At 34.4% G+C, this 13,662-nt stretch overlaps 1 protein-coding gene across 1 annotated transcript in view; it reads left to right on the top strand.

Annotated features, from left to right (window-relative positions):
- The window catches only part of LOC128994327 (SWI/SNF-related matrix-associated actin-dependent regulator of chromatin subfamily A containing DEAD/H box 1 homolog), a 36,106-nt gene extending 23,243 nt beyond the window's left edge, over nt 1-12,863 (top strand). The window contains exons 16-19 of the mRNA XM_054418783.1: nt 8,375-8,586; nt 9,348-9,530; nt 10,112-10,218; nt 10,349-12,863. Of these exons, the coding sequence (XP_054274758.1) occupies nt 8,375-8,586; nt 9,348-9,530; nt 10,112-10,218; nt 10,349-10,422 (576 nt within the window). The 3' untranslated portion in view covers nt 10,423-12,863. The remainder of the gene's footprint in view (nt 1-8,374; nt 8,587-9,347; nt 9,531-10,111; nt 10,219-10,348) is intronic.
- Nucleotides 12,864-13,662: the final 799 nt, after the last annotated feature.

Below are 13,662 nucleotides of genomic sequence, written 5' to 3'. Positions count from 1 at the left end.
TGTTTAAGATTTTCATTATTATTTAACCTCTATTCCAACTGTAGCTACACCGTAATGGGCACAGAATCAGTCGGTATCTCACACATTCTTGGGGATTATAATTATGTAATTAATGTTTACAAAAAAGGCAATGGTGATATGAAAACTTCATTTTTATAGCATCTTTTATCACATAAAGAAGAAATCCATGCTCAATAATATAAATATGATTGTTCTTCCCTTTTTCTGTGTCCTATACGGTAATGTACTTTTTAGACGATTCGTTGACTAACATACGTGGCGAGTCTTGTTTACCTTTTTAATGTTATCTCGCAAAAAACGTCATAGCAACCTGTTACATACATACGCTACAACATACGCTTGTAAATTTAGTTACCCATCCTTCGTAATGTAATGACTATTTAATGTGTATTGTGATAATTATATGCCAGAAACTTTATATATGGATATATACTGTATAATAGTTAGTTATGAATTAAATATTCATAAGTAATTATAGTAACTAATAAATATTGAACAGTAAATGTTGAATTTTACTCTTGTTTGTATACAAAGTAAATCTGGAAATAAACATCTGGTATTACCAGAGGACTTTGGCAACAATTCGGTAATATAATTGACTATTGGATACTTGTATTCGTAGTCAAAGGTACTATAAAACAAGATTAGAATGACGAGAAATATATTTGTACACAATTTTGCATATTGCAAAGCTAATAATGAAAAATAAATATTACAAAAAGAGCTAGTATACTAAGTACATTCACGTTATATAAATATTACAAAATAAAATCCAACACAGTAGGCCTAACGGCTGGTGACGGCTTAAAATCTGTCCCTAACAGGAAGTCCCCTAGGATACCTTGGATCTACCAGTTCCGGTAAAATACATTTGTTGTAAAATGTCCTCAGCTGAGACTCCATATGTTTCATCCAAAACTCGTCATCCTTCACAACCTTTTCCACAGACAAACCATGGGGAGTCCATACTACAAATAAGCAGAACTTTTTATCAGTTATATGTAGTTGTCCCTGGATTTGATAATAGTAACTGTGCCGCCTTTTCAGGATCAAATCACCTTCTTCATTTTTAGTGCAGAACTTTATAATTTTCCGTTCTACTGCCTCCACTGGTGAAAACTCTTTGGCTGATGGTGGACATTTGACCTGTAATATAATTCAAAAGGTTAAAAGCATGTGTAAAATGAAAAATTACTAAAATGTTATTCATATAATATATGAGGTTAAAACATATTTTAAATTCATTAATTTACAAAGTTACATAAAATTCCAGTCACATAAAACGTGCTATTTTTGAAAAGGTCGATTATTTATTCTTTTTGGATATATTGGTAGGACTGACACTAGGAGATAAAACCGTACAGAATGTTAGGTTTAATAATTAGAAATACCATGAATTTAAGATCAATTGACCCCGATATTAGATTGTTTTACTCATTTGTTAGAAGTATGCTGGAATATTGTGGTTTAGTTTAGTTTCCTTCAAACTCACACCACAAAAATGCAATATAAATTATCCAAAATAAATTTCTATAAATAAATTAAAATGAATCTACCTCTACTATGCATTCATCATCAACAAGTCCATCAGGAGATGCTGCTAAAAATGGGAGCTTTTCATCCACGTAAAGCCCACACTCTTGTACCTTGATGCACAGGAGATCCTCCAACTCGGAAATGGCTGTCCTCTCGTTCTCCAACCCATACCTTGTTGCATTTGTTCCCGAGAACTCTTTGTAGAGGAGCTGCTCTATAGTCTTTTGGCAAGAAGTCGTTTGTTTCATCTTACAGATTCTTCCAAAGTTTGAAGCCGTAAGCCTTTTTTTCCTCTCCTGCTTCCACAACTCACTTGAACTCTGGCCACGAGACTCGTATTCTAATTTGGCCCTGCTTTCTGAGTCAAGAGCCAGTGATTTCATGAAACTAGTTTTCCTTTGACACAGCTCCTGTTCATCAAGGTCCAAGTCGGGAACATCGCCGTAATCTCTATCGGCACGATAATCAAGATTCCTCTTATTTTTCTTTTCCTTAAAAAGTGATTTTCTTGGTCTTGTCCTCTTCCTGCACCTTCTTGAGGCGAGCAACTTTGCGTGAACACCAGGGCTATGTCCAAGAGCCAACCTTTTGTGAATGCGGCGATGAACCTCTTCGGCCTCATTCATCGACAACGCCGATAGCTCACTCCTCACAGAATAGCTGTTCCTCTGCACAAAGTTGACCCTCTTCCCTCCCACCATCTTACAAACTTTGGCATTGTAGCTTTCTACAATGTTGGAGGTAACACACTGGAGCAGGCTGTATGCAAAATTACACAGAAAAGCGTTAGCAGCCATGATGTTAGGCCAGACACCATGGACTTTTAGACGTTCCACCACATTTGGTTCACCTACACTCGCGCGTTTACAGAAGTAGGGTTGGCATTTAGAGTGGTCGCCGAAGACATGGTTTGGTCCATTTTGAAGATAAAATTTTAACGTTTTGACACTCTCGTGGATCCCTAGCTGTGATACATTGCCTTTATGGTGTTTAACAGCACCAGTTACAGCATGGCGCAATCGCATCAAGCTTCCCAGTACTTTATCCCTCAGCTCTCCTGGGATCGGACCGAACTGGTTTCTTTTCTGTTCCCCGGCTTCCCGTATTTTCCTAATATAATTTCGGAGGAGATGATTAGTGCACTCCACTTTCCGTATTGTTGTACTTGGGCCATATGGTTGACACTGAGTCAGCTTGGACATTACACTACTGTCACCATCACCTAAAACAACACAACACTGATTTACACAAACATGTCAACAATATCAATATTTAATTTAGGAAACCATTACTGATAGAATAAGCAAAACCATAATGGTGTGAAATTACGTTTGGGTTTATGATTATTGATAATAATGTTAGTGAGTTAGTGTTGTTTTATGTTATGGAGGATAATAATAATATGTAGAAGAATGAAACCTCCACTATAAACAAATTGCCCGTTAGAAAACTCAAACTCTACCGCAGCACAGCTGACGGTGTATTTAATTCTTTTGTCTATGCTATTACGTTTATCTACTTACCTATTACATTGACGTATTTCAAATTATACATCTCAACACTTTTTCTAAAGCCCTCTACAATAATATCAGCCTCCATTGATGTCGACGACTTTGTCCAGTTCTTGTAGCAAACATGATCTGCCGGTTGAATTTTTTTGGACTCGGCCCGAGAACAAATGCAGCAGTACGAGTTTCGTACGCCAACAAAGAGTACTTTCTTTGTTTTAAGCCCCATTATGCAAGCCTAAAAAATAAAAAAGACAAGGATGAAAATTTATTCAAATGTTACCAAAAAAATGATATATGTATCTCAAATTACAGTATCAGTCAAGTTCTAAAGTAATAGCAAATATATTGAAGATCGACGGGTTAAACGAATTAAAATTATTTCCGTAATTAGTAAAATTATAAATTTTATATAACAATAAAATCAATAGAGTTATGTAAAAGCCATAGTTGTAACATAACTTTAATTATTTAAATTTAACTGTTTTCTGTTTAAATTTGTCTGTTAAGTTAAAACAGAAATGTAAGACATAAGTTATGGTAAATAATTTTGACTCCCCAAAGCAAATGCATATATGGGGTCACATTATAATGAAATAGCAAAGATATTTCAACACTTTTAAACATCCATGTTGCTCATTGATTATTTAAAAAAAGTAAAATCAGCCTTACTAGTCCAGAGAGAGCATTGTAGTTGGTTTTGTACGATCGCTTACTCCATGCCCCGTCAACAACTACTGTGATTTCTGGGATTCCGGTCTCGTCTACTCTTCCTTCTTTTATTGCTAGTTCAGCTTCCTCTTTAGCTGCTTCTGACATACTCTCCCAAGAGCATTCATGCACTGTTTGATAGAGTAACTGCTGGTGTTTGTGGTAAGTCTGGATGGACATACATGGCATGTCCAGATTGCAACATAGCTCCTCCAGCTGATTGTACCCTTGACCAATATTTGTCATTCCTTCAACCTAAAAAATATTTAAAAAAAGGCCTAATGAGCCATCTTTGTGTTTGGTGACTTAAAAAAGTTGGCCATGCACATAAAAAGGCATTTGGATATAAAATTTGTATTTTTCTGATAGAAAAAAACCTGTGTTGGAAAATAAAACTCAAGAGCGCTACAATAGTCCAGACAATGTACTTGTCAACCTATTGCAAAACTGGAGATTATTGCGAACAAATATGAATATCCGATGCTACATATTTCAATTTAACCAAAAAAAAAAACACTTTTTTTAAATCAATAATTTCTGTCTTGAGCTCGGCGGAGATCATGTACAGTTCTCGCAGCTAGTCTGGGCGCGCGGACCCTTGTGTACTAACCGTCCCCCACGCCAAAGCCATGAAGACAGCAGTGAGGCGCTGAACAACCCCAGTGTGCCGTGTGGGCCGAATGTTTTTGTAAATGTGCAATAAACACTCCCCTCTACACCCCCTGCCCTAGCGCGGCCGCGCGCCCAGACTAGCTGCGAGAACTGTAGTCAACGGCGGAGGCCGTGGTATGCACGACGACGTACCGAACACGGCGCTAATGTAAGCTATATTTGCATTACTACAAAAGTGTTGATAACCAGTACTTACCATCAAAGTATTGAGATTCACAACGTTTTGTGCATTAGGTAACAAGTCTGTCGAAATTTTTTCAATTTTTCGACAAAGCTTGCATTCAAATGTCAACTCATCAATTAGGCCAATTTGTCTATCTTTAATCAAACACATGTCCGAAAACTTGCAATTGAATGGTTCATGATTTTCAAGTGATTGCAATGATTTTATGAAGTGGGGAACGTTAACTATTCTTCTTCCACATAAAGGTATTTCTTTGGAACTTACATCGTCGTTATCTTCATTTCTGCAACCGAACGTTAATCTATTGTCAATGATTACAACCCATTAATTATTGTAAGAAACGTTAATAATCACAGTTTAATGAATTTAGATTAAATTAAATGTCAATTATATTATAAATCACTGGTTATGTCTGAATGTCTAATCAAATCAAAATAGCGTTTATTCCGCCAAAATATTTACAAATTACATCATATTAGTCCCATACAAAAATCTTGACAATATTGTTTAGTTTTGTAGTAATAGGTATATTAACTTAATATAAGCATAAAAATATGAACATGATTTAAATTAGCAAAATATCTTCCACAAAGAAGGAATACCTCTGTTTGTGGAAGAGAGTCGTATTTTATTGATATATATATATATATTTCTTAAAGTAATTGATGAAGGGCAAAAAATTATTTTAGAGGAAAACATCATTTTAGAACAATGTACCTGGACTCTTCTATTCCAGCAGGGATTAGTTCAATTCCAGCCAGCCAATCATCATCACTGTCACTTGAAATGTCCATAGGAGTGACATTGTCATCCAATGCTTCATTTGCTTCTTTATTCTTCGGAGTACTGCAATGGATCTCATTTTGTTCAGTTTCGGGTGAATTATTACTAGGAGTGATCATGCTGAAATATGAAATAAGATTTTTTAGTTTGTGTGAAAATCTATTAAAAAAAAATAAAACTTGAAATTAAGATAACTTTGAAAAATACCTACCATTTACACAAAATTAGTAGTAAGCCAACCTAATTATTTATTTTTTTATTTTTATTTTTATTTAATAAACAGAATTATTGTTTTTCTGTTACTAAACTTTTGTTATATTATTTAATTATCAGCAAGTTTGTTTCGGTTAGGTTATGTTAGTTTTTATAATACAAAAATAATGAAATTGAATTTAAGGCATTTATAATTTTATTTATAACTATTTTTATAACTATTTTTTATACAAGTCTAACTATTTTTTCTAACCACAAACTGTAGGAAAACCTACATTGCTACTTAGAAAAAAGCGCTAAACAACCTCAGGTGAAAATGAGGCGGAGTCTATACAAAATAGTTTACTAATAGACAACTAATAATTACCTGTCTGTACTTACCTAGCAGTTTATGTAGATCTCTATATTTTAGCAATGTTTTAGGCTACTCAGCCAGTTAGCTGTAAAGTGGCTATAATATCAATGAATTTATGCTTACTGTGATCTTTACTCACACTTTCCTCATACAGCAGTAGTAGGAATAAAAAAAAAACCTGTAGGTCTATCCTTACTTGATTGTAGTAGCCTACCCCAGTACCAACAAATAAGTAATAAGTAATATTTGGGTATTTAATTCTACAATAATATTATGTACTTCTAACTTAAATAACTCTCATCATACGTTACCTATTCTCGTCCTTATTTTTCTGTAATTCCCGCCAACGATGTAAACTTTCACTCCCCTTGTTCTTCAACCTTCTGGCACTTAAATTAAGTTTTTTCTTTTTTCTTGTCCTAGGATTGGGCATCTTGAAGCACACGAGAAATGACAATAAAGACCAAAACACTCAAAACACGGTGAAAATCAGTGCAAGTGTGCAAGCGAGTGAGAAACACGTGGTCGTGGTAGTCGCCTAGGTAGTCGCCTCAGTTGTCATCTTCCCGCGCGCGCGCATGCGCAGACGGCTCTGCGCCATGGTTTTGGGGATGGGGATGGGATTTTGAGGTTGTAGCCTAGTAGAGCAGTATAAGGCCTTATCCACTTAAAACCCCTCGGTGCAGAGTAATTTAGTATATTGAAGCGCTGTTGTATGCCTACGGTCAGGAAGAAAATTGAAAAAAGTGTTGTTAAAAATTACCATGTTATTCTTATGGAGAAAATTATAACCGTTTTAATTTACTTGTTTATGGATACACTGTATGTTGATAAAATTTGGCAAATTCATTAATTTCAGTATACTGACGTATGGTCAAGAAACACTTTTTACCTTCCCCGTAGCAGCACACCTAAGCACTCGTTAAATCTAATGTTATTTAAATAGGAATAAGTTTGTCTTATTTCTGGAAGTATTTTAGTAAAAATACTTTAATCATACAAGTTGAAATTTGCTTTGTGAATAGTTTTGCTGCGACAGGGTATTTTATTTGTAGACCCGAGTTATGACTTGTAGTGGTTTTTAACTTGAAGTTGAATGGCTGAGTGGTCAATAGTCTAGCTAGAACATTTGAGGTATCAGATTCAAGTCCCCAACTTGGAGGGGTTAATTACAAAAATTTAAAAATGCTGTTTTAATAAAACAGTACTATTGAGTACTGGTTTTCTAAAAAAAACTCTTTATTGTGGTTGTTATTAGAGCAATCTCATACCCGACGTTAATAAACAAACTTATATTTTGGTAAAGTATTAAAGCTGAATCTGTGCAAGCAAGTTGCGTTGGCTGAGTATAACTGTTTACAAAGAGGACAGTATACTCGTCTATTTACTTATTTAATACGCAAGCAGGTTTTTTGTGACAATTAATCCGAGCAGCAGGGACACTAGTATGCGTAAAAACGGCGACGACGCAAAGATAGAATAGAATCAACCGAGAGGAGGGGAAATATCGATCGATGGCTGTGGTGGGAGAGCCGACGACAGGTTGAGCCGTTGGCCGCATGGCCGCGCCACTGCACGGCGCCTTGAAGAGCGCTTGCAAGCCTTTCGAGTCTGCGTGATTACATAGTTAGCATTCAACTTTTTAGTAAACTAATTCCAGATTCTTGTTTTTAAAAATCTATTGCACGTCTCCCGTTTTTTATTTTTTCTCTAAAAATTATTTTTATGTATTAAAACTCATTATAAAGAACGCCTCTTTTTACATTTTTCACCAACCTTTGAGCCCAAAATTTTTTAAATTATCAAAATTTAAAAAAACGGGAAACCTACAATAACATTTGACGGAAAATATGACACCAAGATCTTTTAAATCGGTTCACAATTGGGGCTACAATCAGGAAGAACTAAAACCCTTACATTTGCGCGCGCCAGACGGGTAGAGCGCACCCTTAAGTGCACAACAACGCTTCAATAATCTAAATTGTTTGTTTTTAGAGCCCTACAGAATGGTTTAGAAAGTAATTTCAAAATTAAATATGTTAATGATCAAGACTAGAAAACCCCAAAATTAACCCCCAAACCCCCCCCCCCCCCCATAAACCTATCATTCTCATAGCACGATCATGCTGGTTTGCAAACTTGTTTGAAATCATGTAGGTTCCCTCTTTAGTCCAAACTTCATCAAAATGGGATCATTTTTCTCAAGTTATCGTGCTAATTTGAATTTAAAAGGATGGTGTTTTTGACTCCTAGGGACCTCGACAAAAAAAGTAAATCAGTCCCTGTTCTAGGTCTTACCACGAGACATACACTAATAGCTTATTCCCTAAATAGGAATTTTGCTAACACACTGATCTTCATTGCCTGACTCATGGTTTTTGTTGTTGCCAGTGTCTGTCGGGTAATGAACTGCCTGATCCTGTCCTCGTCCTCAGTGGTAAGTTCCTCAAACTGGACGAGATCTTGCCACCGCTCAAGGAGACGGGACACAAAGTTCTCATCTTTTCTCAGTTTGTGTTCTTGCTGGATATAATGGAGGATTACATGCGAGTCAGACAACACAACTTTCTACGCTTGGACGGCTCCACGCCTGTTTGTGACAGGTAACTGATGTTTTGTTTGATTATATCTTGGCTTTTATGGACAAGCAAATCAGTGAAAGTTTTTGTGAAATTCCCTTTGCAGAATAGTTTTGTTTTGATAAAGCCCTGTTTGAGAAAGGTAACGGATGTTTTGTTTGATTTAGCTGGACAAGCAAGTCTGTGTGAACAATTTTGTGATATTCTCTTTGCAGACTGATTTAGCTCTGTTTTGCTAAAGCTAATTCAGTATGTTTACCAGTTACAAAATTCACTTATTTGAAGACACTGAGATAGTACCCCTCAACGCCAGGTTAAGTGCATGTGTTCAGAGCACTCCCATATTGCTAAGCGTATAATGTTGATAAAAAGGCATTCCAACCCACAGATTTTTACTTGACCCCAAAAAGTTAAGAGAATAATCTGTAAGAACATTAAATTTTGAAATTAACCTTGATAAAGGGGTTTGTTTATGTTTTTCTGCATTAATTGGTGTTATTGAATAAGAACACATTTACTACAGGGGGTTACGATGGAGTGTGACATCTGGTAGGGAACTTAAGTAGTCTGGATGCCGATCAGGTCAATGTGCAGTGGGGCAATGTGTCATTCAGTCAACAGATGGGCAATGTGACTGCTGTGTAAAAGTACTGAGGGATACTAATGTTTCTTTTTGTTAAAAAGAGCACTTTTGATTCCATTCAACAAATTTATGTTAACCATACAGTTATGGAGTTATTTTAGTATTTTTGTAAAAACAAAACCCGCTCTTGGTTTCTCTACAGGCAAGACATGATTGATGAGTTCAACGAAGACGAATCCATTTTTGTTTTCTTGCTGTCAACCAAAGCTGGTGGCATCGGGATAAATCTGACGGCTGCTGACACTGTGATTATACACGATGTAGACTTCAACCCTTACAACGACAAACAGGCAGAGGACCGTTGTCATAGGATGGGACAGACCAGGTTGGTGAAATAATCTTTAGTAGCATACATGTCACCAAACCAGTCTCCAATAGTGTGTCACACAGCTGATACAGACTCACAGAGCTGATTTAAGGCTTTGAAAGATGGAATGAATTTTCTTATGTCCTTATGTTTGATGTTGCTAATATACTTTTTTCTTGCTGTATTTTGTTAGGTTAAGTATTATTAACAGCCGTGTGGTCAAATTTGCTTGGTAAAATACAAACAAATTATTTTAATTTTCTTTATTTGAAGGGAACACTTGCGCTTTACTATTTTGGCCATCAAGAGAAAGAAGATGAGTCAATGGTCGGGTATTCATAATCCATGCGAGTGGTAAGATTTTTGAACCAAGCTAAGGGTAAATTAAAAGGTTGATGATGTAGGCCTATATAAAAACAAGTGATTGTATATTCAAATAACATTAAAAAAAAAATGAGTAAAATAAATAAATTCAAGCGATAAAATAATTAAATAAAAATAAATTTCATCTAGAACAGTAAAGTGTTACACTAAGCTCCAAAATACGAGTACCATGCAAGACAAATTTTTTCCGTTCATTTATTCCAATACTTTTTCAGACCTGTGACTATCATGAGATTTGTGAGTGAAGGGACCATTGAAGAGGCGATCTTGAGGATAGCTCAAGAGAAACTGCATTTAGAAAGAGAAGTTACTTCTATTAAAGGTACGTCATGTTCTAACCATTTTTAAAATGTATCCATAAGCATAATCATAGAATACCTAGCTGTATTGTTCATGAATTACATTCAAGTATCTTGATAAGTTTTAAAGCCAGCTAATTTTCTTCTTTTTAGACGATGAAGTGATGGCAACCATCGACGTTGCACAGCTGTTGAGAGAAAGTTTGGGTATCTCCAAAGCCTCCTGACCCTCGCGTGTGCGCTGCACGGTCACTCAACCTGCTAGCACGTCCGTGCACGCTACAACAGGGCAAACGTCTGCGGACTGTGATATTATTGAATTGCTGTGAGTCAACGGTGCTACTCTTTGACCCGTTGTAATTCCTAAGGGTATACATGTAATTAGGGTTTTATGATGGAAAGCTGAAAGGTTTAAGGAGTTCTGAAAGGATAAAGTTCAGATAGTTTACTCAAGAGAGGAGTACAAGAGTTGATAGATACTTAATACAAGGTCACATTTACAAAATGCAGAACCAGAAACGTTTGGCTAGTTCCACAAAGTTAAAGTAGGCTAAATAAAAATCTGAAGACAACACAGAAAAACATTTACGAACGTTAAACAATTAGCTTCAATAAGTGATCATTTGATGCCATACCAGCAGAAGGCGATTCCAAAGAACCACATTTTCTCCTTATGAGGGACAAATTTAAAATTATTGTATTAAAGGTGACATAATGGTGGCACAGTTGCCTAATCGAGCCTGCTTTCTAAAGCAAACGAGAAAGAAAGTTCACAAAAATGACACTGGTATTTCATTCTCAGATAGGACTTTTGGAGAGTAGTTTGAAGATAAATTTGTGATGAGATCAAAGCTTGAGTCATTTTAGTTATCTTTTTTAAACATGTAGAGTACCGGTACTTTGGTTTAGAGTTTTAGTTTTAGTTATTTTAGTTGCCATCTTGATTGTTTTCTTTTTCTTTTTTTTGACGATTGTCATGAACTTTGTACTTAGTTTTAATGACAATAAAGCATTTCATTTCAAGTATATTGGCCACTAAAGAAAAAGCATATATTTACAAACAGAATGTAGAACAAAAGATGTTTTATGTACAGGAACATTTAAAAGAGGCTAACTAATAAGGTTGAAGATGTTTTCATAACTTGAGGTTAGGAAGACTTTCGGTCTTCGGTAATGTACTGGTAGTTACAACGTAACCCGTGTTTTTAAGATAGGACTTTTCAGAGAGCATAATAAAGAAAACATTAAATTTAAACGACTATTTTTCTTCACTCTCTAAAGAAGTTCTATATTTTTAAAAATCTTATGGGACCTTTTATTAGGTATGTTTTAACCACTGGACACTAACTTTCTGAGGTAAGCTAGTTCAACTCTATCCCTGTACAAAAAAAACTCCTCGACTTGTAATTAGGTACTATGTAGCATAAATGTGAATTTCTAGATAATCTGTGTATACAAATTTTGTATGTTTTGTTAACGCCAATAGGAACCAAATAATTGTTTTTTAAGGACTGTAATTTATTTTTATAGTAGTAGAACTTGAGATGAAAGGAAGGTGTGTACCTAAGTCTCGAATTATTTTGTCTCTGTTTCAAAATCTTACTTAATGAACTGGATATTTTTTAAAAGGACACGAAACAGATATGTATGAATTTCAATCCATGGCTTGGATATAATAAGGTTAATGGTCAGTAAATAATATCTGTCAAACAAATATTATTACAAACTTAAAATATTTCTATTGTTATTGTATAATTTTACATTATTGAAGTAGGAGAAAAATACAGACAAAGTACACATCGAAATAGGGAATTTTAGTTTAGAAGCTTTTTTTTATTTTTTTAGAAGTTTTGGAAGTTTTTTTTAGAATCTGATTTTAGTTTATTTTAAGTGGTCTCAAAGTTTATTTCAGTAGTTTATTTCAAAGGTCTCAGCTTGAACGATTTTGTTAGAAAATGACAAAATTAGTAAAACATTATGATATAAGAGTTGGTAAAATGTACTTACCTATTTAAAATGAGAAAACAAAAAAAATCCAATTATTTCAATTGGGTGTTTTCAACGAGTCAAAAACTGTTACCACCTAAAAGTATTAATAAAAAGCATTTTAACACTTTATGAATTATTATAAGTTCTAATTAAGATATGAGAAAGGTGAAAAACAGATCTACACATATGAAACATTCAATGTTTGTTTTACATGACAATTTATGACTTGTAAGACATTGTCATAACAGCCAATCAATTAATTGTTTTATTAACTAAGATAAGTTGTTTATTGAGTTAGGTAGAAGAACAATCAAAACCGGTCTACTTGGTATTTTATATTTTTTTCTTGAGGTGACAAATTGAACTTGTTACAACTTGAAAAAATTGTCAGTCATTTTAAAGATTCTACTTATACAATACAATGTAGTATATTTTGTAATGATTTAGGTATGAAAAGGAGATAAAGCAGACCTGTATTATTTCTATTTGCATTTAAAATGTTTGTTTCTACTTGACAAGCTTCACTTTTTATAACAGTCATTAAGTTTAACTTATGAAAATATCATAATTTTCGACTGATTATTATTTTTGATAAGAGAAATGTCACGTCAAAGATTCAAACATCAATTTGTGGTTTATACATGACAAGCTTTACTAATTAAACAAATGTTACGACTTCCCAAGATTCGTTTCCTTACCTTGAGTTGATATTGTTTTATATGAGTATTGATAAATACCCCCGCTGCAGCAAACCTGCCGACTAAGCGAATTTCCATTTGTCTGAATTGATTTTCAATTAACTTAAATCTATTAAATAACATTAGGTTTAAAGAGCACATAGGTTTGTTGCTTCATGGATATTAATAAAGTGTGTTATTTAATAAAGTATTAATAGCTTAGTATGAAATAAATAAATTTGCCAGGTTTGATATCCATAAACAAGCAAACTACAAAATTTTACAAAATTCTCCATAAGAATGACATGGGAAATTTAAAATTACAATTGTTGAATTTTCTACATTAACAATAAATGTACAAAAACAATTTGATATACTAGATTATTTGTTTTTTATGCTCTTTAAAAAGATCTAGAGAGAAATTAGGAAATTTTGTGATTTGAGGGTCAAAAATGAGAAAAACAAATTTGTACCCCATAAAACCCCCCTTAAAACCCGTTCCCATGGTCCGATCATGCTGGTTTGCGAACTCATTCAAGTTTATCCCGCCTTACACCTTTAAACCAAATTTCATCAAAATCGGAAAAAAATACTCAAGTTATCGGATTTACGGACATATATTTATAATAATTTGAATGAATGGTGTTTTTGTTCTCTGGGGACATCAAATTTGAAAAATTAAATCGGTCCCGGGCCTAGGTCTTATTGTGCCACCTTCGGTAATACCTACTTCCCAATATAGAAATTCGTTAAAAATAAACAATTCATTGATCTGTTTGAAATTTGTTATGTCAGATTTAA

Source organism: Macrosteles quadrilineatus, unplaced genomic scaffold, assembly GCF_028750875.1.
Source record: "Macrosteles quadrilineatus isolate MER2022 unplaced genomic scaffold, UCM_ALF_1.0 Scaffold_5__1_contigs__length_97177068, whole genome shotgun sequence".
Lineage (NCBI taxonomy): Eukaryota > Metazoa > Arthropoda > Insecta > Hemiptera > Cicadellidae > Macrosteles > Macrosteles quadrilineatus.
The sequence above is the reverse complement of the archived record's forward strand: the minus strand, read 5'-3'. Positions and strand labels throughout refer to the sequence as shown.